A 25,980-nucleotide genomic window follows, 5' to 3' on the forward strand; every position below is an offset into this window, starting at 1 on the left:
TGTATTGTCTCTCTAACGACTTTGATTCCGTAACTCGACCCCAGTCTCAATATTATATATTTCCTTTTTTGTGAGTATGTGTAATGTGATCGGTTGCTTCCAAATGCAAAAGTCTCCAGCGAAGTCTCCCGTTTATTATAAACCACACGACTGGTTTTAAGCAAGAAAAAAATATCTACGAGTGTAATCAATTTTGTTATGTATTTATGTTTTTGATACCGGTTCACGTAAAGATTTTTACCTTAAAATACACTCCTAGATATTTATTAAGAAAAATATGTTTGCGATATATAGTACATTTTGCAGAGGTATCATCGAGTTGGGGATAAGTGCTCAAATGTCGGTAGCGGATGCATGGGGAACACGTCGCCGACAACGACACCGCCTGCAAATTTGGACTCAGATCGAAGCTGAACTCTCCTCTGTCAGGGATCGCAACAACTCTACTGAGGATGTTGTCCTTTGGAGAGGAAGAAGTGACAAATTCTTTCCGACCTTCTCCTCAAAAGAAACCTGGCACAATATACGCACCACGGCGGTAGTGGTGAGTTGGCACAAATGCGTCTGGTTCATGCATTCCACGCCAAAGCATTCTTTCTGTACTTGGTTGGCAATACGCAATAGACTTTCTACAGGGGATCGAATCTCGCAATGGTCCCAGACAGATTCGGAGGATTGTGTTTTCTGTAACAATGCCACAGAATCTCGCGACCACCTGTTTTTTAATTGACCTTTTTGCTATGAGGTATGGCAAGCTATTGCAAAGAACTTATACAAATCCCGGTTTTCAACGAGGTGGAATTTGGTGGTTGCCGCAGCTTGTAGTCAGTGGCAAGATCGGAAGCTCTGTTATCTAGCCCGTTCTGTTTTACAGGTGACGGTTTATACATTATGGAACGAACGTAATAGGAGGAAGCATGGTAAGGTCCCGAACCCTGCGTCTCGTCTCATTCAACGGATCAACCGGCAGATTAGAGACCAACTCCTTGCGATTGGCCTCATGGGGGATCGACGTTACGACGACGGCCTACTCATTTGGCTAGATTCGAGATTTTGATTTTATATACTCTGTTTTGAATCCATAAGAGAACTGATGCACTAGTTGTAAAAACGTTTTATTTTTACTTTTGAATATAATTTAACATTACATTAAAAAAAAAAGATATATAGTACACATTTGTTGTTGTTGTTGTTGTAGGTTGTAATATCAAATTTATTGGCCTTATTTGTTGAGGAATTGGATTAGTCACGATTAATCGCTCCTGATAAGTTGAGGTGGTATAATAAGTTCTCTGATTAATTGTCAAAGTTTCATGTAATTAGTATCTTCAAGAATAAGAATGTGGTCTTTGCGAAGACTATGCAAATACTTCAACTGATTGTTGTCTATATGCTATTTCATATACGATTATATTCGCATTTTGTTTTTTTATTTTATTTCACCAAATTAGTATCAATTAGGAATAAATAAGAATGTATATTTTCGACTGTTCACCCTACACGAATACACCTCCACCGAATTATGCTATAACATGTAAGTCTTTTTTTGTTTTGTTTTATAAAGGGCTTAACATTTACTTCGTTGACTAAATATTACCATTAATTTGTCATTAATCGTCAATAATTTAGTGCCTAATTGCTCACCTAATTTTGTTCAATATCCAAATTTCACTAGTGTGGACAAAACTGTTACTCCGTTGGTGAACGAATGAGTATGCGTGAGAATGAGATGTATTGCTCTCGATATGCATATAGATTATAGAAGATGACAAACAAAAAATAGAAGAACAAAGACCGAAACGTGTCCAAAAACATATGATAAAGATGTAATTCTGACATAACCAAGAGCTACTACTACTACTATAACGCATTTAACAATCAATACCGAAATTCTAAGAGACAGGCTGTAATGGCGTCTATTGAGACGATGACTCGATTCACTTAAACCAGAAAGTTGACTCAGAAGCCATTCTTGATTACCATTTTATTAATTTCGTTTTCATTCTCTCGAAGTTGTAACTTTCCTTTAGTCAACTAAAAGAAATATGAAAATGAGCCCTCAAGTCTATGTTATTGTCTTTATTTTTTTATAACGCCTCTATTATTCTAATGTATAAAGTGTAAACATAGTCATTGACACACTTTTTAACTTTATTTGAAGATTCGATGATATCATGATTTCTTCTAGTTAAGGTTTCTGTAAAAAAAAAGTGTCACACTGTTAAAATGCAAATGAAAACAGTTTAATTTGTTTACTAAGATAGATATTTGATATGGTTTACAGACAAAATCTAGATATTTTTTATATACTCATAGCATTTATCATTCTTGTATTTATTAGTATATTACTAAGAAACACAAAATAAATGTTACAAATCTGTTTTTCAATCATATATACAGATAAAACAAAAAACTGTCATACAAAACACAACTATTTATTATTTTATTTTATTTTTATTTTTATTTTTATTCTTCTTCTTTTTTGTCGGCCAAAAATGTGATATATGTACATATGATCTTAATTAGCAAACATGAGATTATGCAATAAAAAGCTCCAAGACAAAAAAAAAAAAAAAAAAAAAAAAAAAAAGAGGTGCCACGTTGGGTAATGTAAATTTTGTCATCATGTGTAAGACAACCAAAGTTTTTTCAGACCTCAAGTAAAAATAAAAATAAATTTAGGGACTTATTTGCAAAAATTGATTTTGACCGGTGAAAAAGGAAAAAAAAAAGAACAAAGGAAAACGTAAAAAAGAAGAAGAAGGAACCCTTATGAAAAAAAACGTGTCATCGAAGTGGCAAAATCACGCGACGAGTCTCGGACTCGCCTCTTCTCTTCATTCTTCTTCATGCGTTTTCTCCTTCCTTCTTAAAAGCTCTCTTCTTCTTCTTCTTCTTCTTCCTCTCTTACCACTACTACTAACATAACATCTACTTATTCATTCTTCTCTTTCTCTCTCCTCTTTGAAAGTTATTGGACAGAGACCTCGAGACTCGAGAGAGAGAGAGAGTGAATTAGAGAAGAGTTTGGTTTACTGCGATCACCCCTTTTTTTGGTTACATCGAGGTGGTGATAATTATACCGTTATGAATGAGTGACTTCAATTCCTAAGATTTAATTTTTCTAGGTTTTCTTTTCATTGATCTCTCTCTCTCTCTCTCTCTCCGCCTCTTCTGACGAAAGAGAAAAAAATGAAGGAGGAACAGTCAAGATCTCTGTTTGGAATCTCTTTGTCTGATCGACCAACTTGGCAACAGTTTCTCATTTGTACTTCTGGTTTCTTTTTTGGTTACCTCGTCAACGGAGTTTGCGAGGTTCGTTTCTTCTATTCTTCTCTTTTTTTTCAGTTCCAATTTTGATTTCCGACAAAACATAATCGATGTTTTTTTTGTTTGTTCTTGTGATAATCTCACGTACCCTGCTCCTGAATTTTGTAAAGTTTTGGTTTTTGTTTTTTGCATGCTAAGTGTTTGATGTTTGGTTTCTGAGAAAAAAAAAAATTAAAACAGAGGAAGAAGTAAAAATTGCATGACGAACTAAACTCTCTCCAAACAAACACTTTGGTTTCTATCTTTCAAAGTTTAGTCAAAAAGATGTGTGAAATCACAACAAAGATGTGATCTTGATTCTTGAAGAGTGTGTATTGGATCTACAGTTTGGCATATATGATCATTGACTTTTGATTTTTTTTGCAGGAATATGTTTATAATCGCCTTCAATTTAGGTAAATTAAATTAGTCAACTTTGATTCCTCCTCTTATTTTTTTTTTTAAAGATTTTAAGCAAAAAGTAACAACAATGGGATTGATATGCTCTGTCTTTGTAGCTTTGGTTGGTATTTCACGTTTATACAAGGATTTGTCTACTTGTTCCTCATCTACCTTCAAGGCTTCACCACTAAGCATATTGTTAATCCCATGAGAACTTATGTCAAACTCTCTGCTGTTCTCATGGGTTCTCATGGATTAACCAAAGGATCTTTGGCTTATCTCAATTATCCTGCTCAAATCATGTTCAAATCCACCAAGGTGACCTACAATCCACAATTCTCAATGTGTTTTTTTTTAATGTAGGCTAAGTGTTTTAAGATAATGATCGAAATGGCTGATGTTTATAGGTATTGCCGGTGATGATAATGGGAGCGTTTATACCCGGTCTGCGAAGAAAATACCCTGTCCATGAATACATTTCAGCGTTCTTGCTAGTTCTTGGTTTGATTTTGTTCACATTAGCGGATGCTCAAATGTCTCCCAACTTCAGCATGATTGGGATTATGATGATAACCGGTGCATTGATCATGGATGCTTTCTTGGGGAATTTACAAGAAGCAATCTTCACAATGAATCCTGAGACAACTCAGGCAAGGAACCCGAGTTCTTTTTCGGTTTTTACTTGACCGTTCTGTTTTGTTTCGTGTCTGAGATTCTTGTAATGTGTTTCTGTGCAGATGGAGATGCTTTTCTGCTCAACTGTTGTTGGATTACCGTTCTTGTTCGTTCCCATGGTCTTAACCGGTGAGGTTTTCCGTGCGTGGACTGCGTGTGCTCAAGTAAGTAAACAACCTTTGTTTTCTTTTTCTTTTTTTTTTTCTGGTTTGAGTTTTGGTCAACCTTTATTTAACCAAACCAAGTTAACGCGTTTAGGTTCTCGGTTTATACACCATTATGACTTTATATGAGATAGTAGTCGTCCATTTGAAATGGAAGTGACAAAGAGTGTAACCTTGTATTGGCTGTGGAAAATACTTGGTTTAGGTTTGACTCGGTTTAGTCTGTTATAGAAAAAGTCAACACTTGTAGGATTCTTGGAACCGACGAAATGCAACCGTTGACCGACGACGTGCCTGAATCTGCCAAACTTTTGAAAAGCCAAATTGTCATTTTATAAAAATAAAATTAAACTCATTGATTCTATGACTAAAGTACCAACGTGGACTAGTTTAATCAAACCGTTTGATGATTCGTTAGTTTACATATTTTAAAAATCAATTGTTCCCTTTTGTGTATTTGCAGCATCCGTATGTGTACGGAGTGCTTGTATTTGAAGCTATGGCCACATTCATCGGTCAAGTCTCTGTCCTGTCCCTCATTGCACTCTTTGGAGCCGCCACTACCGCCTTGGTAAAATATCTATTCTTATCTGTCAACGCTCATTTGTGTTTTTAAAACTCAGCGTCCTAAATTCACATTTTGTTTTTTTTTAAATGTTTTGTGTAGATAACAACGGCGAGGAAAGGTGTTACATTGTTGTTGTCGTATTTGATATTCACAAAGCCGTTGACGGAACAACACGGGTCAGGCTTGCTGTTGATCGCAATGGGGATTGTATTGAAGATGGTTCCAATGGATAGTAAAGCTCCGACCAAGATTCCAGCTAGACCAGCGGTTAGGAGCGCTGGAGGAGACGGTGATAGAGAGGATGATGAAGAGAGGAAGTCACTGGTTTGAGAATGTGCCATGTATTATTTATATATATTTTTTTATTTTCACAACTTCAAAGGGTTTATACTTTATAGAATAATAATGTTGGGTGAAGGGAAAACAAAAGGGAGAAAAAGCAAATAGAGTTAAAGTTGTTTCAGAGACTTGTTATTAGATTCTAAAGTAAAATCACAAAATATTGAGATGTTTTAAATTGTAAACTTTGGTATGAATTATATGTCGTCACTTTCAAAAGCAACCATTATTCATCTCAAAAAGCCTATTCATAAAGCTGGAAACGCTACAGACTACATTCTAAAAGGTAAAGGATCAGTGATGAACCTGATTCTATCTTAAGACCCTTTCATTTTTTCTTCTCTGATCTACTAATAACAAAATGATCAACAATCTTTACGGTGTTGACGGGATCTTGCTGCAATGTTGTTGCACACCATTTGCTTGGAAACCTTCTGTGATGACTCATATTCACAGTCGGTCTCGGCTCTGCATCCCATTCCTTGTCCAGCTTCCATTCCTTTGGCACCTGGACTCATTCATCACACACATTTCTCTAGTTAATTTCCATGACCACAAACTTTTTCTTTTGTAATTTCAAACCCAGGTTCTTTTCTCACCTTGTCTACTCCGAGAGTGAAGACTTCAAGGTCTCCGTCAGGTTTGATGTGCAAACGGGTGAATGATTTGTAATTGGCGATCCGAAGTGAAGAGAATGCTTCATCAAAGTGTATGTGAAGCCAGTTGATGGATATATATAAGTAACTTCCAAAAACCAAAGATACAACAGGAGTTGAGAAGACCCAAAAGTAGAGGAAGACAGAAGCATAGTAGATTGCTGCTCCGCTTCGAGAAAGCGACTCCATTCCTTCTCGACATATGTTAGTCCGTGTAACCGCCATTACCTAATGTTAAATACATTAATTTCGGCTGCAAAATAGATATTTTTTGTACCTATAATGAAGACTAAGTTGACGAATTATGTTACCTCAGGAATATCAAATGCCGACATAAGATACTTGATGCAGGCGGGATAAAATCCGAACGTCCACTGTTCAATACGGTCTCGAAGGCCAGTTGGGTCTGGAAAGTGTTCATTTTCTACTGATTTGTACCACTGATACAATGTATGATACCCTGTGTACCCAAGTGTTCCAAAATCTCAAAATCCATTAAGGTTTAATCACAGATGCTAAAAATATTAAGGTAGGATCACTTTTTTTAAACCATTAGTGTCAATGTTATTGTAAAGGGGAAAGCGAAAGAACATCATATGAAAAGGAAACTGACCGGAGGTCGCAAGGAGCTTATGCTGAATACAGATTTCTATGCCAAGTTCCAATAGCAACATTAGAATCAAAGCAGCTGTCAGGTGTGCAGCAACATGGAGGATTCCAATTACCAGTCGTCTCCTCCGAGATATTTTTGACGGAACAAACATTATTGCAGTTACTAGCAACATAAGAACACCGGTGAAAGACACATATGACTGCTCTGCTACGTACACAAAGGAGCTCCAAACTGTGCCAAAGAAACTCCCCAGGTGGCCAGAAAATGAATCACCTCGTAAGATATGGCCTAGCTTACACTGAAACCAACGAGAAAATAAAGACCTTGTGAGTGCAAGTAAGTAAAAGATGGTTCACTTCACACAGCACAGGAAAAAAAAAGACTGCAGATATGCAAAGGCTTGTCTAGGTTTCACCATTCAGTAGTGGATGCTAATAATTTGTACCGATTTAATAGACAAATCTTAAAGACTAATTCAGGTTGCATTGCTGACAGAAGATAAATGGAAAAACAAGAAACAGTACATAAGAAAAAGGAGTTCGAGGAAGCCAAAGCTCTGTAAAACTGCACCTGAGGGAACAAGGAAAAGACCAAGAGAAAGTATATGATGCCACCAATGAAATCAAATTGCCAGTTCTTTTTCCTGAACTTTAAAATATTTCCTAAAGCAATCTGCAAAGAACAGCAAACAACATAAAATATCTGAATGTGAAGAAAAAGAGGAGAAGTCAGTGACTGTGGACAAAGAAAAATGTTTACCCTGCTTGAATCATGAAACGAAGGATAAGCAGATTTACTTTCATAAGAAGCACCATAAAACTTTGAAAAGTTGCTAAACACATGGGTGGGATGCAAAAAAGCCCCTCCACAACCATTAACGAGGAGATGTTGAACATGAGCAGGAGCATCTGATTGAGTACATGAATGACGCATATAATGATGCAAATCTCCTGCCATTCTAAGTTTACATCTGCCTTTCAAAAAGTCACATATCAGGTGTCTCATGTTCTTTCCAGTATCATCGTTCCAATACCAATCAAGAAGCCAATTCGGCTCATGTGTGATAATGATCACTGCATCATTCTCCCCAACCTAAATGAAAAGATAATAAACATTCATCAAAGGAACACACTATAAATTTACTAGTATCAAACAGAAGACACCTACTCTAATAGCCCAACCCATTGTCATTTCACAAACCAAAGAAACACCCAACCCATGGTCATGAACAAAAGAACAGAAGAGCTCGAGTAAATAAGAGATAGTATAGTTTGTACAGCATCTGCAGAGTCTATTTAGCAGGAGAAAGAAAGAGGATGCCGAAACTACCTTCTCCTTCACCAATTCAGAGAAGAAATTGAACTGGTACACGTCAATATCACCATGAAGCGCCAGATCCAAACCAAACACCCACCATCCTTTAGGTAGTTGCAGGGCAAAGTAGCTTTTCTTTTGAGGCATAAACCAGCCACCCAACCAACTTTTATGGCATACATACCTCATGAAAGTATTAAGTCCATCGAACCAGTCTAAAAATATATATACGAGAATTACAATTAGAAGCAATACCAACAAACACCAATTATGTGAAACATGTTACTAGAGAGAGATATAAAGTTGAGAGCTGAAACTCACCATGGTTTCCAGGGATAAGAAAACATTGGGGACCATCATAATGCTTCAGATCAGACACCCCATCAGGTAATTCAGGCTTGTCAACAGAAATTGAGTCCGCTTTATACCAATGGGGAGGTTGGAGCGCATACTCAAAAGGACAAAATAGACGTTTTTCATATGTAAACGCTGATGGATTAGGGTATCTGCATTATATCAGAGAAAGACATTGATTCTGTACATTCAGACCTGACAAAAAAAAAACAGAGAACATGGAAATCACAGGTGTACAAAAATCTTACGCAAGATCTCCCCCAATAAGCAGTACGTTACCCCTTTGCAGAGATATCAAATCATTATCTAGCGGGACTTTGATAAAAGGCTGAGCTAGGAGTTTCGCAACAGAATATGATGAATTTCCACCATCACCAGTATCAGCCATGAAGTCAAACCAGAAGTCATCCTTATCAGATAAATGGTCATATAAAAGTTCCTTGCTCTTGTTTCCATCACAATCATTGGTCATTGCAGCCTAAAAATTTTAAGAATGGGGTAGGTTACAAAAAATGCAATATAATAAGAAAACCAAAACGGGGAAAGATAAAATGATCTGAAGTTGAAGAGGCAACAAATATCACTAAAAATAGTATACCTGCATCATTCGCATGTCAAAGCGGCCAAGAAAGACAGTCACTGATACGAGGAGGTCAAACACAGTTTTAAACAAATCAGCTGATGTTCTGAAATAGATAGTCAGAAAGATCAGACCATGCTCAAGTATCCTACTTGCAATATGTATTCTTCGAAAAAACATTGGTAGATGTTAAAATATATAGAAGGGAAAAGATCAGTTGGCATAGACGTACCCTGAATACCAAGGAACCATATCTAAGAAATTAGGTTTCATCTGTTGCCTCTTCAACTTCTCATAATTTTCCACTGACAGAGGATGTGCCAGAGCCCACCTACGTTACAACGAAATTTAACATTAGACAAGTGATTATTCTGTATGTGTTGAACATTTTAGTTACAATATTCGTTTAACAAAAACTATGCCCAAGCTGCAACTTACCCTGTTGATCTCTCCACTACATAATTAGCAATGTAAAGGCCAATAAACGTTGCCCACAGTGAGTATATAGGAGAAATTTCATCAGATGAATCAGGACAAGACCCATTGCATGCCAACTGCAGATAAAAAGGTAGCAATACAACAGAAAGTGGTCAAATAAGCACGAACACAGCAAATTAGAATAATACTGTATAACAGAAGCCAAACCTCCCCATAAATGACCCATTTGGACAATAGTGGATAGTCACGTGCAGATCCAACAGGAGCAAACCATGATGAGCAGACTTGGTCTCTCAGCTCATCAATGTGAGTGAATTTCGCAAGCCAAGTACTGTTGCCATCTTCTCCTTTCCATAATGAAAAACGGCTAGAATGCTTTCTTTCAAGGGGTGTTTGCCTCAGAAAAGCACGATTGCCACAATGGCTGTAGAAAATACAGCACGCTATGCTAAGAACCTGCACAAGATAAAGGACAATGAAATTTGATTAATAACTAAAATAATGCTTATAAGCAAGTGTCATTGATCTACAAGATTGGGGATAGCGTACGTACAGCACAACTTTGAAGAATGGTTAAGATCTCTGGGCGCCTTCCAGCCACACGAGAAACAAGACCAATATACCAAAGCCCAAGAAAAATAATGTGGAAGACAAGAAGGAAGACTATGGATGATATATAAATTGTTAGAAACAAGGACAGATTCATCCTCAAATCCAGACCCATTGACTGAAAACTTGGGAGATGGTACAAAGCTGCAACTAAAATCCACGCAATGTACCTACAGAACAAAACAAACAAAGAAAAAGTGTTACAGAATTTTTTGATATACACATTGTGGAAGACAGAATAGAGAATCCACTTACCACCGACTGAAGGTTGAGTAGCTTGGTCGAATAGTCTTTTTGATGAATGGAGATGAAAAGAAATAGAAAAATCCAAGCAAGCAGGCATACATGGACCACCACTTGAAATTATTGTCTAACTTTTCTACGAGGCTGTGCATGTTCTCGGACGAAATAAAGAATAGGCAACCCAAAATCACAGCAATCATAGCATGACGTGAATGCTCATGAGGATAAGGGTAAGTATGGGTAAGGATCGTTCTGACCCTCTCCATCTTGAGGTTATGTAGAAAACGAGCAGAATGCTTATCAGATCCCATTGCTTGAGGTTCCCGTAGTCCTTGAAACTTATTGACGAATCCAAATCTTGACAGAGCTAAGAATGGTTAGCAGAAGAATAACTTCAGCATCCCGATTTCAAATCCAGCAGACAGAACCTTCAAAGCAAGAAAGGAATACATTCAGCACACAGTCTGGTCTACTAGTGGAACTGAATTCATGAACCATTGAATTGCATATACAAACATGAATGCTACTGATTTCCTAAAAAATCCTAAAATGGCAAAAAAAAAAAAAAAAAACTAATTTCCTACACATGGCCTACCTAAACTTTGTCAACAGTCAAAATCAAACTCTCTATATTCTTATGGCAACAATCAAACAGTACTTATATCAATATTATCATCTTGATTGATTCAATCACTTAATAATCCTAAATTAATAAACATTAAACAAAGTAATGTCTCAAACAAATACGTTTGAGGGTATGGGAGCTTGGACTGCGTTTTGTAAAATCGCACCTTGGAATCAAGCGAATGCTATCGAAATCTCCGATCGATTCAGTGGAATTGGTGATGATCGTCTCCCATATTGACGACTCGTAACCCTAGAAGAAAGTACATTACTTAAGATTGTTGGATTCGGAAAATGGTAACGATTGATTGATAGATTGATTCTATGGTGGGTGGGTGAGTCAAAGCGGATGGTGAATCCACGAGATTTGTGGTTTTGAAATGAGAAGCACCATTTTTTTCGGAGAGGGATGAGGTACAGATGAAGATGATGAGAGAGCATAGATGATGATTTCCATTTTTTTTTTTTCTTATTCTGCGAGCGAGAGGGAATCTCCTGATTCCAGAATCTTTTTCTTCCTGAGCTCATTTGTTTTTTTTTTTTTTTTTTTTTTTTTCTGTTATAATTAATTTTCCAAAGTTTTTTTTTTCTTTTTTTGGGCAAAGATATCATTAATTTACTCTATGTTCAAAAAAAAAGTAATTTTGTTAAATTTTTTTACTTGTAAAATTTTATTTTATTTTACGTGTAAAATTTCATTTTTGAAATTTAAAAATTGCTTAAACTGGATTTTGGGAATATTCTTTTTTATTTTGTCTTAGCCACTCTCTGTAGTCATATTTAGGTTGAAGGTACATTTCAATTTTGCAGCCTCATATTTCTTATTGTCTACTGTACACAGGTACTTTTAATTTCGCATAAACTTCTAAAGCATATGTTTAATTATTTATGAAACTGATATACTTTCTTAATTACATAAAATGGAAATTCCGGTCAAGACTTATATATCTCACATACCTCATCTCCGAGATATGTGTAAACATTAGTTGTTATATACTTGTTACAACCTACGATTGTTTTATGTTTGTTTTCTTTCTCTACCTACACTTATTAGTTTATTATGTTTTGTTATCATCATCTATTGTACTATAAGCACTACATCAGGTTCTTCATAAGTACCTTGAGAATTCGTGTTCTTTTTAGGAGAACTGTAGAAGTATTAAGGCTATCAGCTACATTTGATCTGATGTTTGAAAACAAAGTATTATCAGCACAGTTTGTTGAGTTGTATCATATGTCAGATTCTTTTGGTTCTTATTACCTTTCTCATTACCCTTTCGTTTAATTAACTGGTCAATACGTTATTTGAGCTAGTGACTAGTAGTTAATGTATGGTCATAGATCGTCGAAAGCAAATGGCTTCGGTTATTTTTTTTTAGTTTGATTAATTGGATAAACAGAAATCGAATATCCCTGTTTCGAAAGTGAGACTACTTTTTGAGTTTATTTGTAATTGTACTCGTCATGAATCTCATGATAGAGGTTCGTATTTCTAGACTAATATTTTAATTTATCTTACTCATTGGTCAGATTAGCTTGTTACGTGATGACATTTATATGGCACATATATTATATATATACTAAAACTAGTATTTTGTTGTCTCATACTTATATAATCGAGGACCCACTCAATCTTTCAGCAAACATGAATTATTTCATTTATGTACTGACATGATGAAGTAAGTAAGTACTAGGTGGTAACTCTAAATAAAATGATGACTTGATTGTTTATTTAATTTATACTTTATAGTTGTACTGGTAACTTATCACTATCAGTTTTCGAATTCACATCCAGTATATGTGTGAATTATTGAGAAAATGTAAATCAATTCAACTACACACACATGACACATGTATGTCTTTTGGGCTGTGCACATCAATGCCACCAACTACGTACTTGTCTTTCTCGATATTTTTAGTTTTGTACTACTATTTTATATGGACAAGAAATTTTGCTTTTTCTGTTTTTCCCAAATTATGCCTGTTGTCTGTGTGACGATCACATACAAAGTCTTTGACACTTCTTGCAGGCACATGGGAACTTGGTTTTTGGGGTCATCCTTATTTATCAACCCATGCAGTACTGGTTAGGAATTTATTACGTTCTCTGTTAGCTAGTAAGATAATGTTTTGTTAATTTTGATGTAGAGATAGAGAGAAAAAACAATTGTCCTTATGTGATTTGTAATAACAATAGATTTTGGAAAAAAAAGAAGAAAAAACAATAAAAGATTAATGACAATAGTTACCCTAGATTTTGCCTCAAGACCCTCAACTATAACGAAAAATAAATTACGACATATTTTTGTTTGGAAATATGTAAGTGCTACACATTAGTACATATCATGTTACGTGTTTCAGTGTTTGTATTAATATAGATAATCAACGTTTCTAATAGTGGTTATTGAAAATTGCGTACATAATTAACATGTGCTATATTAACACAGGTAAGATATAATCGAGCAGTCGTGGCAGGGACCACATTTCCATTCACCCAGGTGCATACAAGAACTACCACATGAATTCTAATGACATATAGTACTAACGGTTTAAGAGATGGCTAAGAATGACGACATGGACCAAGAACACACATGGACCGACCATGATCATGAATATAATGGATGTCTACATTAGAAGGGATTAGAAAGGTAAATAATGCTTGAAAAGATAGAATGGACCAAAATTAAGCAAAATGAACAAACTTTTTAGAGATTGAAAATTAATATTGGAATCACCACTTCATCTAGTCAATCTGGAATCCGAACCTGATACGCCCAAAATTCAAGGATCACTCAGCCGGACTAAAAAGGATAGAAACTCGCCAAGGTGCAAGGTGCAACAAAGGAGATTTGATGGATTGAGGGGTCGCACAGCAGTTGCAGAAGGCTGCGGATATTCCCAACTCCAATCACTGGTAGATATGACACACTAGTCCAGCAAAAAGAGGTTGTTGCTTGGATATTACACACCAAGAAACAAAGAAATGTTCTAGACAAAGAACAAAGATATAGACTCTAAAATGAAAAGGAAAATTGATTGATGATTCTCAAATGAGATTACATGAGTTTATATAGAGATATAAAACTTGGTCACAAAGCCAAGTATTATTCTTGAAACTAAAACACAATAAAGATAGATAGTTTAATGAAGATTCAACTCTTGAACTTTGTCTTCCCAAGGTGTCCTTCCCAAGGTGAGTTGAACTCAATTTTCGTCACTCCTCTTTGACCACAAAACAAAGTGATTATTTTGGACTTTCTTGGACTTGAATTAGGCTCAAAGTGGGCTGGACTTGATAGGTATCATCCCCAATAGTTCTTCCCATGCTCTTTTTGGCCATAAGCTCTTGAATAAGCCCATTTAGTGCATTTCTTAGCCTCTTAGCTTTTGCTCTAGTCATTGGTCCTTCAGGTACAAGCAATGATTCCTCCGCTACAAGCTCCTCGGGTTCAAGCTCAGCTACAAGTTCCTCGGGTTCAAGCTCAGCTAAAAGCTCCTACTCCCTAGCTCCATCCATGATCACATCATCCCCCTCCTCTTGAAAAGGATTTGACCGCAAATCTGGATCATCTGCCACAAATGGAGCCAAATCAGCAACATTAAAAATTGAACTTACTTTGTACTTACCTTGCAAGTCAAGTTTGTAAGCATTGTCACTGATTTTTGTCAAGACTTTGAATGGACCATCGACCCGTGGCATTAACTTAGACTCTCTTTCTGCTGGAAAACGTTCCTTTCTCAAGTGTATCCACACTAGATCTCCCTCTTTAAACACCAATTGACGTCTTCCTTTGTTTGCTTGCTTCTCATATTGCTTTGTCTTTGCTTCGATATTGAGTCGGGCTTTCTCATGAATCTGCTTAACAAGTTCAACTTTCTTTTTCCCATCCATACTAACTCTTTCACTCAAAGGCTAAGGGATTAGATCCAAAGGTGTTAGAGGATTGTAACCATAGACAATTTGGAAAGGAGAATACTTAGTAGCAGAATGAACTGAATGGTTATATGCAAACTCAACATGAGGCAAACATTCTTCCCCTATCCATATGGATTTGATGTTCTTTTTAATGATAGCACGCAAAAGAGTAGACAAAGTTCTATTCACTACCTCGGTTTGTCCGTCAGTTTGAGGATGACAAGTAGTTGAAAACAACAGCTTAGTTCCTAACTTAGACCACAAAGTTTTTCAGAAATAGCTTAAGAACTTAGTATCTCTATCAGAAACAATAGTTCTAGGCATGCCATGCAATCGCACAATTTCTCTAAAAAACAATTCAGCAACGTTTGTAGCATCATCAGTTTTGTGACATGGGATGAAGTGTGCCATCTTAGAAAACCTATCAACAACCACAAAGACAAAATCTCTACTTTTCTTGGTTCTAGGTAATCCTAACACAAAGTCCATTGACATATCAGTCCAAGGTTCAGTAGGAATGGGTAAAAGAGTATACAAACTGTGGGGTTGAAGTTTAGACTTAGCTTGCTTACAAGTGACACACCTCCCACATATTCTTTCCACATCTCTCATTAAGCTCGACCAGTAGAAATGCTCATGAACCACTTTGTGGGTCTTCTTTACTCCAAAATGTCCCATCAATCCACCTCCATGTGATTCCCTGACAAATAACTCCCTCAAAGAACATTGGGGCACACAAAGACGGTTATCAAAGAATAGGAAACCAGACATTTGATAATATTTTCCGTAAGCGACTTTAGAGCATTTTCTATAAATCTCTTTAAAATCCTGGTCAGTTGTATACAATTGCTTCATGAACTCAAAACCAAGCAACTTAGTCTCAAGAGCTGAAAGAAGAACATACCTTCTAGACAAGGCATCAACCACCACATTTTCCTTACCTTGTTTGTATTTTATGACGTAGGGAAATGTCTCAATGAATTCAACCCAACGAGCGTGCCTTTTGTTTAACTTTTGCTGGCCTTTGAGGTGCTTCAAGGATTGGTGATCTGTATGAATTACAAACTCCTTTGCCCAAAGATAATGTTGCCATGTTTGGAGTGCCCTAACCAAAGCGTATAGCTCTTGGTCATAAGTGGGGTAATTGAGTGTAGCTCCTCCCAATTTCTCACTGAAGTAGGCAATGGGTTTCTTTTCCTGCATCAACACAGCACCAATACCCACTCATGAGGCATCACATTCTATCTCAAAAGTTTTGGAGAAATCCAGAAGTGTAAGTAAAGGCGCTTGAATTAACTTCCCTTTAAGTATCTGAAACGCCTCCTCCTGAGCTTGTTCCCACTTGAAACCAACATTTTTCTTGATTATCTCTGTGAGTGGAGCTGCTATTGTGCTGAAGTTCTGAACAAACCTCCGGTAGAACCCAGCTAGCCCATGAAAGCTCCTTACCTCTCCAACAGTTTTGGGGCTAGGCCAATCACGGATGGCCTTGATCTTTTCTTCATCCACCCTGAGTCCATCAGCACCTACAATATAACCTAAGAAAACCACGTGATCTGTTCCAAAAGAGCACTTCTTAAGATTTGCACATAACCTTTCTTTCCTAAGGACATCTAGGACAGATTTCAAATGCAGCTTATGTTCCTCACGGTTCTTGCTATAGATAAGAATGTCATCAAAGTAGACAACAACAAAATGACCAATAAAAGATCGCAAGATATGATTCATCAAACGCATGAATGTACTAGGTGCATTAGTAAGGCCAAAAGGCATGACAAGCCACTCATACAATCCTAGCTTAGTTTTGAATGCAGTCTTCCATTCATCACCTTCTTTCATGCGAATTTGGTGATATCTAGTTTTCAAATCTATTTTTGAGAAAACAGAAGAACCATGCAATTCATCTAGCATGTCATCAAACCTAGGGATTGGATGCCTATACTTTACCGTAATATTGTTGATGGCACGGCAGTCTACACACATGCGCCAAGAGCCATCCTTCTTAGGCACAAGGAGAACAAGTACATCACATGGGCATAGACTCTCCCAGATGTAACCTTTTTCAAGAAGTTCTCCAATCTGCTTTTGAATTTCCTTTGTTTCCAACGGATTGGTTCGATAAGCCGGCCGGTTTGGAAGTGACGCACCTGGGACGAAATCAATTTGGTGTTCTATACCTCTTATTGGCGGCAAACCGTTAGGGTTTTCTTCTGGAAAGATATCTGAGAATTCCTGCAAAATATCTATCAAATCACTTGGGAGCTCCGGTACAAGGTCAGAAAATGCTATTAGTGTTTCTTTATACACAAGCAAAGGCAATGGCTGTTGAGAGTACAAAGATTTCCTTACTTGACTCTCTTTGACAAAGAAGTTAAAGTTCTTAGGAGATACCTCAAGTTTTGTTGGTTTAATTTCTTTGTCTCGGCTTTTTTTCAACTGGACCTGGTCTTGATGGACCTCCAACGGAATTAAAGGAACCAAAGTGATCTTCTTTCCTTTATGCTCAAAGGAATGCCGGTTGGTGTAGCCATCATGTATAGCCCTCATGTCAAACTGCCAAGGTCGTCCTAGAAGAATATGGCTTGCATCCATGGGAAGGACATTGCACATGATCTCATCTTCATATCGGTCTATGGTAAGAGGAACCGTGACTTGCTCCCTGACGTACTGTTCGCCCGTTTAAAAGGTCGCGGATGAGGTCTTGTCTCAAGTCCAAGCTTCCTAACAACAGTTTCACTAGCAACGTTAGTACAGTTTCCACCGTCAATGATCAAAGAACAAACTTTATCTTTAACTAAACATCTAGAGTGAAAGAGATTCTCCCTTTGTTCTCGGTCATTGGACTTAGGTTGAACGCTCAATGATCTTCTAGTGACCAGAAGTGTCCCTTGAGTTGGATATTCAAACTGCTCTTCCTCTTCGTCAAAGATTGGTCCGAGATCTTCCTCTTTTTCTTTATCGTCCTCGGACTCCACTTCACCGTTGTCTAGGAGGATCATTACCTTTTGATTCGGACATTTGTTGGCCTAATGTCCAAGTCCTTGACATTTGAAACACCGAATATCCCTTGCCCGATTGTTGGTCTCGAATGCCTTTCCTTTATCAAGACGAGTAGGAGCATTAGTCTTAAAAACTGAATTTGATGAAGTTGAAGACTTACCTTTATCTTGATAACTTGGTTTTGGAGCAAAAGAAGGTTTAGAGAAACCCTTCCTCTTGGTTTGTTGTTCGATTAGAATCGCCTTGTGCAACATTCCCTCCAAGCTTTCATATTCTTGAAGCTCCATTCTGTCCTGAATGTCCCAATTGAGGCCTGCAAGGAATCTGGCCATGGTAGCTTCTAAGGTTTCATCTATGTCCACCTTGATCATTAAGCTTTCCATTTTCTGGAAATAATCCTCCACAAATTTGGTTCCTTGAAGCAAGCGTCTGAGTTTTTGGTGGAGATCTCTGTGGTAGTGAGCCGGCACAAACCGTTTCCTCATCAAGGTAGTGAGCTCATCCCATAAAGTTATTGGTCTTCCACCTGTCCTTCTCCTGTGAGTCAAAACTTGATCATACCAGTTAATAGCATAGCCTATAAACTCAGTTGCTGCTAACCTAACCTTCTTGAGTTCAGAGAAATTTTGACATTGGAACACTAACTCTATTTTCCTTTCCCATTCTAGATAAACATCCGAATCATTTTTACCTTCAAAGGTTGGAATTTTAAGTTTTAAACCACCTAAATTGTCATTTCTTGTACCAAAAGGATTAACATCACCTTGATCACGGTTTCTATGACTTCGTCTAGGTCGGTTGATTGATCGATCATCTTCTTCATGGAACTCATCTTCTTCAATTTCCTCTTCGGACTGGTAAGTCCTCCTTGAACGTTCTCTCCTGGCTGCTGGTCTAGAACGGGTTTGTTGGCTGTTCTGAATCTCGTCGAGCCTCTGGTGTAGTTCTTCTATACTTGTATTCATAAGGTTAGTAATAGTGTCATTCAATGCTCTCATTTGCAAGTTAGATAGCCCGGCGACAGAATTCCCTGGCCGATCTCGTTCTCCATCACTTTCCATGGTTTCCTGAAAACTTAAACACCAAAAGTTAGCAGATAAAAAATCCTCACACAAAAGTGTTTCTCTCAATTTTTTTTGGTAGGTCACTCAAGAGCTTTCTCCCTAAGTTCTAAGAGAACAAATCCAAGCAACCCAATGGAATTCCCAAGCAACAAGGGAAGAAGGAAGATAGAAAGACAAGAGGATTTTTGTGAAATCTGTTTTAACCACTCCAAGGTTGGATTTCTCCTCAGCCAGCAGGATTTCTCTTCCACCACCTAGAAATGGAAGATGAGAAGATGAACAGACAAATACCGGTTGAGTGGCTCTGATACCACTTGATACGCCCAAAATTCGAGGATCACTCAGCCGGACTAAAAATGATAGAAACTCGCCAAGGTGAAAGGTGCAACAAGGGAGATTTGATGGATTGAAGGGTCGCACAGCAGTTGCAGAAGGCTGCGGATATTCCCAACTCCAATCACTGCTAGATATGACACACTAGTCCAGCAAAAGGAGGCTGTTGCTTGGATATTACACACCAAGAAACAAAGAAATGTTCTAGACAAAGAACAAAGATATAGACTCTAAAATGAAAAGGAAAATTGGTTGATGGTTCTCAAATGAGATTAGATGAGTTTATATAGAGATAGAAAATTTGGTCACAAAGCCAAGTATTATTCTTGAAACTAAAACACAATAAAGATAGATAGTTTAATGAAGATTCAACTCTTGAACTTTGTCTTCCCAAGGTGTCCTTCCCAAAGTGAGTTGAACTCAATTTTCGCCACTCTTCTTTGACCACAAAACAAAGTGATTATTTTGGGCTTTCTTGCACTTGAATTAGGCTCAAAGTGGGCTGGACTTGATAAGTATCATCCCCAATAGTTCTTCTCATGCTCTCTTTGGCTATAAGCTCTTGAACAAGCTCATTTAGTGCATTTCTTAGTCTCTTAGCTTTTGCTCTAGTCATTGGTCCTTCAGGTACAAACAATGATTCCTCCGCTACAAGCTCCTCAGATTCAAACTCAGTTACAAGTTACTCAGATTTAAGCTCAGCTAAAAGCTCCTCCTCCCTAACTCCATTCATGATCACATTAGAACCGGATTAGATATTCACTATTTATATAAGTTATGAAATAATAAATTGAAGCATGAAAACATTATACAATAAAAATAACCACAAAGAACTTCGATGAAATCTTGATTCTCACTCCTCATATCCGTGTCCACGTGAACTATACTACGGATAAGCCTCTCACGACAGCCAAATAATCATATGAACTTTCCACACCATTAAAAATTCACTAGAATAAGTTGGTCCAAAAAAAAAAAAACACCAGAAATAAATACTGTATTATATAAAACCAATTTCTTCTATATAGGTATATATTGATCCCAACTTTTTCAATGAATTAATAATGTGACCTAGAATCATATCATATTTGACCATTATGGTGGCACACCTCTCAATTGTTTCAAAGATGCTCTTAATTTTTTTAGTAACACATGTTTAGTAGTCCCACAAATGTATATAAAAATCAAGAATACGTCTACATCTAACCCCGTGAATCTCATGCCAAAAGCAAATGACTTATTATAAAAATGCCATAACCTCGGATTCATTTTATCCCCCAACAAACAAATTATAAAATCATGCAAGATGATCGTAGAGCTCTCTTCCAACGAATGTGTTTTGGATTTTTTTCAACACACGAAATTGTATATCCTATCTACGAAAAAGTCTACTCATTTTGTTTTTTTTTTTGGTTTGATCTAGTTTAACTTTTTATGCAAAATTCAAAACATAAAAAAAAAAAGAGGATAACAGAAAGAATGAGATATTTTAATTTTACTTTTTTTGTTTGCCGTCATGAAAATGTTTTTCAACAGAAAAATCCTTGTTACCTAGATATTATCTAGGTTTGTGTACAAAAAAAACCTAGATATTATCTCAAAACCAAAAAAAAAATATTAAGAAAAATAAATAAATAAATTTAAATTGATTAGGTCCGAGTCCGACAAAAAAAAAAGATGGACCCGACCCTGTCAGCAGCACTTGGTTACTCTTCATTCATCCTTTAAAAACCGTATAAAAATCGTTCAACGTGACTCCGCAGTTGCAACTCAGAGAGGTCAGAGAGCCACTCTCTTTATTTGGTTTCTTCTCCATTTTTTTCCCTTTTGTTTTCTTTTCTCACCGAATCTCTCAAGTCCGTCATTTAGCAAAATACCAATAGGGTTTTACATTAAAACAAATTACGACTTTGCAACAAAAACAGAGTCTGGGCTCTCTCTCTCTCTATCTCTATATCTCAACCTTTGTTTTTGTTCTCCTTTCTCGTTTACAGCGGTTTGAGATACAGAGGTTTGTGAAGACTAAAGAGTGAATCTTTAATTCATTTACGGTGAGTTTCTCTGTTCTGTTTGATGATTTATGGCGGTTTCGCTCATTTCTTATCCATTGGATAGAAAAAAAAAAAAAGAGGAGTTATTTGTGAATACTTGTAGATTGCATCATAGCTTTCAAGTTCTTAGTTGATTTGTTACCATTTGCTTCTTTAACTCTGTAGTTGAAACAGAGTCTTTGGTTGAACAAATCAAACACATCACAATCATGAATTATTGATATATATATATCAATCAAGTTTGAATCTTTTTTCCTGTATATCAACATGTCTCTGTCACAAATTGAGTGCACCGCAAAGTTCAGTTTGTGTTTGTGGTTTTAATTTAAAGTTGGATTTATCTTTTCTTTTTCATTGTAGAAAGATGGTTACCTTCGGGAAGAAGCTCAAGGAACGGAGTATTCAAGAATGGCAAGGGTAATTTCTTGATATACTATTCGAAACAGTACTAATGTGTGTCCCTACTAATGTGAATCATGGTCTCTCTCTTTCTCTCTTGTAGATATTACATCAATTACAAACTGATGAAGAAGAAAGTGAAACAGTACAGTCGCCAGTTAGAAGGAGGGAATCTTGAGCGTCGCCATGTTCTTAAAGATTTCTCTAGGATGCTTGATAATCAGGTAACTACAAGTTTTAGCGTCTGGAGCTTTTTGTAATTTGCTAATTCGGAGGTGAATGCAATTTACTAGATCGAGAAGATAGCTCTTTTCATGTTGGAGCAACAAGGATTGCTTTCAAGTAGGCTACGAAGACTAAGGGAGTCGCATGATGCTCTCGAAGAGCAGCCTGATATATCTCTTGTATCTAATCTTAAGGAGGAGTACAGAGCTGTTGGACAAGATCTTCTCAAGCTTCTGTTTTTTGTTGAGATGAATGCTATTGGTATCCGTAAGATACTGAAGAAGTTTGATAAACGGCTTGGTTATAGATTCACAAACTATTATGTCAAGACTCGTGCTAACCATCCTTACTCTGAACTTCAGCAAGTCTTTCGACATGTGGTAAGTAGACTGTAGAGTCTTATTCGCAACTGTATTGATCACTCTTGATCTAAGCTTAACTCTGATTATAAATGTTGATATATAGGGCCTTGGAGCTGTTGTTGGAGCTGTATCTCGTAACCTTCATGAGCTTCAAAACAATCAAGGAAGCTACTTATCGATTTATGATCAGCCAGTTCTTCCACTCCAGGATCCTGTTGTGGACTCAATTAGAGCGGCAGTGGATAGACTAACGCGGTCAACAAACTTTCTAAACTTCATGGCTAAGCACGCGCTTATAATGCAAGAAGAGTTACCGAGTCCACAAGATGAGGAAGGGGAAGAAGAAGATGGGAGATATCACTTCATGTCTCTGTTGTTGAATTTGGTCAACACATTTCTCTATATGGTCAATACGTATATCATTGTCCCTACAGCAGATGACTATTCCATGAGCCTCGGTGCAGCAGCAACGGTGTGTGGTGTTGTAATTGGTGCTATGGCTGTAGCTCAGCTCTTCTCTTCAGTTTACTTCAGCGCCTGGTCCAATAGATCCTACTTTAAACCCCTCATATTCAGTAGCATTGTCCTCTTTATTGGCAACTTGTTATATGCATTAGCTTTTGACCTCAACTCAATAGCAGTTCTCTTGGTTGGCCTGCTTTTCTGTGGGTAAGACTCTTTAAGACTTCAAACTGCTCTTATTATGAGTTCTTGAGGAATTGATCATATTGTATTTTTCAGGTTCGGATCGGCAAGAGCAGTGAACCGGAGATATATAAGTGACTGTGTACCATTAAAGATAAGGATGCAGGCTTCAGCGGGGTTTGTTAGTGCAAGTGCTCTAGGAATGGCGTGTGGTCCTGCACTTGCTGGTCTATTGCAAGTCAGATTCAAGATCTATAAAGTTACATTTAACCAAGATACATTGCCTGGGTGGGTTATGGCTATAGCTTGGCTCATGTACTTAGTCTGGTTAGCTATTTCGTTTCGGGAGCCTGCACTTCAACCTGAGGAGATTCCTAAGATTTCAGAAGAGTCTAATAACTCTGGTATGTCTAGCTCCTAATTCCCTCTTTGGTAGACTGATAGGATTTATCAAAAACTGATTGTAGTGGTTTCGTTTGGTGTGAGTGATAGAAGCAGTCCAAGATGTGAATCTGGAGAAAGGTATAAAACAACCATTGCTGATTACAGCAGAAGAAATAGAAGAACAAGCTGAAGATGAATGCGATGGAAGCGAAGAAGCTGTTGAAGATTCCCGTGCACCTGCAAACTCCATTGTAGCTGCTTATAGGTTACTTACACCTTCAGTAAAGGTAAAAAAATGAAACTTAAAATTTACTCCTGAGATGTCAATTCTGATGATGAAATTTGATTCGTTTCCAGGTTCAACTATTGATATACTTCATGCTTAAGTATGCAATGAGATTCTTCTCTCTGAATCTAGTGTCATCACAACTTACTACTTTGGTTGGTCCACTAGCTCAGTTGCCATCTTCTTGTTTTGTCTCGGTCTCACGGTTCTTCCTGTTAACCTCGTCGTTGGAAGCTACATAAGCAACATGTTCGAAGACCGGTAAGTTTTTTTCTCTGTTTGCTGATTTCTTCTATCTCCTTGATGTTTCCCTAAAGTCATAAACTTTATGTGTCACAGGCAAATCCTGTTGGTCTCGGAGATTATGGTCTGTGTAGGAATACTTCTCAGCTTCCATGTAGTTGTTCCTTACACTGTTCCACAATACGTTTGCTCAGGACTCATCATGTTTGTTTCTGCAGAAGTTCTTGAAGGTAAAAAAAAAAAGATTGATACTGTACTCAAAAACTTCTATATATATATATCAATCTAACTAACCCCATCTGTTGTTTTATAGGTGTTAATCTATCGTTACTCTCGAGAGTTATGTCGTCGAGGCTATCGAGAGGGACTTATAACGGAGGGTTGCTTTCGACTGAGGCTGGCACGATCGCACGTGTGATTGCTGACGCGACGATCACGGTGGCTGGTTACTTAGGACGGGATATGCTTTTGAATGTCACGCTGCTCCCGTCTCTAGTCATTTGTGTTTTGTCCATCGTAGCTACTTGTTTTACTTATAACTCCATGTATTAGTCGAAACAAATTTTATCCCTTTAATAACCAAATCGTTACAATTTGAACCAAAAAAGTAGATGTCACACTAATAAGGGTACGTTGACTAAAACATTAATGACATATCAAAAAGAACCATTTGCCTGCGCTTTAGGCAAAACTTAATACAAAATCGGTCACGTGATTGGATAATTATTGTGCTATGGACCTCAAGCTCCTACTTTACTCTTCTCTTTGGTGGATCATGAAAATTAATTTCTACAAAGTCTTTGATATTTGTTTTTGTTTACATATTTATTTCTGTGAAATATCATTTTATAATGTAACAAAACTGTTCTTTTTTCAGAAGTTTCTTCGTTTGCTACTTTTTTTTCTTGGGTTTTCTGTTTATTTTGTTGTGAACGTATAGTGGATGCCACATGGATTGTAATAACGCCAAGAAAATCATAAATCATTGCAAACTTGTGATTTGGTTCGTTGAAAATGAACGTTGCCACTAGCCATTGTTCCTTGGTTTCCTTTTTCACTTTTTGTTATTTTTAATATATTGTATTTCTTAAAGATATAGTGCTTTATAATCTCCACATAATTATGTCTCGTGATTCTTATAATCTCCACATAATTGATGTCTCGTGATTCTTAATTACAAGTCTCCATACATGGCTGACCAAAAGCAACAAGTTGGTTTTAGACTTTTAGTTAAGGAACGTTCGATGGTAGAATCTGGACAGTAGATTCAGAGTTTCATAAACTTGATTTAGCATGCGACCATAAATCTTAATATATGATGTGACATATTTTGTTTATGTTTTAATAGATGTGACATACAGTATTTGTTAATATGCTAAGCTATTTTCACTTTTTTTCTTTCTATCAATAATATGCAATGCATTATGCAAATTGGTTTAAAAGTGCAAATGAAGATATATACAAAACACTAACACAAACCACAAGTTTTTATTTATCTTTCTATAATTAACCAAACACTAGTTATAAAAAAAGCAATTTGTACCACCCAACATCGACACACCCATGTAGTGGAGTCAGGAGTGGATGATATATACATGGACACGTATAATATGGATAAACGCACACACATACATTCCATGTCTGATTGTGATGAGTGTAAAGACATTAATGATTAAAGTGTAGTGTAAACACGAGATGAAGAAGAATAAGAAGATATAATATTGACCAAGTCCAAAGCGCGTCGCCCTCGAGGTTCTACTTCTACGTGCATGATTCATGAAATGATGAAGTTGCCATCTACTTTCGCATTCTTTTTGAAAGGATGTTACAAAACAAATGAAACATGATTAGCATTAAGGAATAAAATCTTGATAGTAACATATTATTTCAGTTAGGAAGTCTCTTATTGCACAAGTGATTTAGGGGTGTATTCACTTTGACATTTTAAGTGATTTGTGTGAAATTTACAAATTCTATGTTATTCAATCATGAATTTTAAAAAGTCTATTAAAATTCATTGTTATTGAACTGATGATTCAAAAAATGTACTTTAAAATCTATTAAAATCCACTGTTATTGAACTGATGATTTAAAAATTTACTTTAAAATCCACTATTATTCAAAACAGTTTTGTGGATTAGGATTTTAATAATTTTTAGGATTCTGGAGGATTTTTGAGGATTT

At 36.8% G+C, this 25,980-nt stretch overlaps 2 protein-coding genes, 1 non-coding gene and 1 pseudogene across 3 annotated transcripts; 2 read left to right on the forward strand and 2 right to left on the reverse strand.

The window, feature by feature from the left end:
• The first annotated feature begins 2,746 nt into the window (after window positions 1-2,746).
• On the forward strand, window positions 2,747-5,581 carry LOC104718004 (UDP-galactose/UDP-glucose transporter 2). The gene is made up of 7 exons (XM_010435654.3): window positions 2,747-3,315; window positions 3,697-3,725; window positions 3,828-4,029; window positions 4,119-4,361; window positions 4,449-4,550; window positions 5,014-5,121; window positions 5,218-5,581. The coding sequence occupies exons 1-7, from the start codon at window positions 3,193-3,195 to the stop codon at window positions 5,446-5,448; spliced, it is 1,038 nt and encodes a 345-aa protein (XP_010433956.1). The 5' UTR covers window positions 2,747-3,192; the 3' UTR covers window positions 5,449-5,581.
• Window positions 5,582-5,737: 156 nt separating this feature from the next.
• LOC104718003 (uncharacterized) lies at window positions 5,738-11,424 on the reverse strand. The gene is made up of 16 exons (XR_015568265.1): window positions 11,056-11,424; window positions 10,277-10,692; window positions 9,966-10,191; window positions 9,620-9,868; window positions 9,413-9,528; window positions 9,207-9,305; window positions 8,993-9,080; window positions 8,643-8,872; window positions 8,362-8,546; window positions 8,056-8,255; window positions 7,486-7,818; window positions 7,297-7,398; window positions 6,727-7,024; window positions 6,425-6,573; window positions 6,057-6,341; window positions 5,738-5,965 (listed from the first exon to the last, which is right to left on the reverse strand). It is a non-coding gene; the product is annotated as an uncharacterized LOC104718003 (transcript).
• A 4,604-nt stretch (window positions 11,425-16,028) lies between these two features.
• Window positions 16,029-18,091, reverse strand: LOC147935887 (uncharacterized; annotated as a pseudogene).
• Window positions 18,092-20,945: 2,854 nt separating this feature from the next.
• Window positions 20,946-24,430, forward strand: LOC104718005 (SPX domain-containing membrane protein At4g22990). The gene is given in 11 exon segments (XM_010435655.3): window positions 20,946-21,252; window positions 21,613-21,669; window positions 21,755-21,875; window positions 21,945-22,256; window positions 22,342-22,907; window positions 22,980-23,287; window positions 23,376-23,554; window positions 23,625-23,658; window positions 23,661-23,814; window positions 23,893-24,026; window positions 24,110-24,430. Coding segments are annotated over 10 exon segments (2,100 nt in total). The 5' UTR covers window positions 20,946-21,252; window positions 21,613-21,616; the 3' UTR covers window positions 24,349-24,430.
• The last annotated feature ends 1,550 nt before the right edge of the window (window positions 24,431-25,980 follow it).

The sequence above is a fragment of the Camelina sativa genome, chromosome 10, assembly GCF_030686135.1.
Source record: "Camelina sativa cultivar CO46 ecotype springtype chromosome 10, ASM3068613v1".
Classification (NCBI taxonomy): domain Eukaryota; kingdom Viridiplantae; phylum Streptophyta; class Magnoliopsida; order Brassicales; family Brassicaceae; genus Camelina; species Camelina sativa.

Coding starts and splice junctions, on each gene's coding strand:
- LOC104718004 (XM_010435654.3), top strand. CDS start 3,193: ATGAAGGAGGAACAGTCAAGATCTCTGTTTGGAATCTCTTTGTCTGAT. Junction 3,316..3,696: donor TCGTCAACGGAGTTTGCGAG/GTTCGTTTCTTC, acceptor TTTTTTTTGCAG/GAATATGTTTATAATCGCCT. Junction 4,030..4,118: donor TCATGTTCAAATCCACCAAG/GTGACCTACAAT, acceptor TGATGTTTATAG/GTATTGCCGGTGATGATAAT.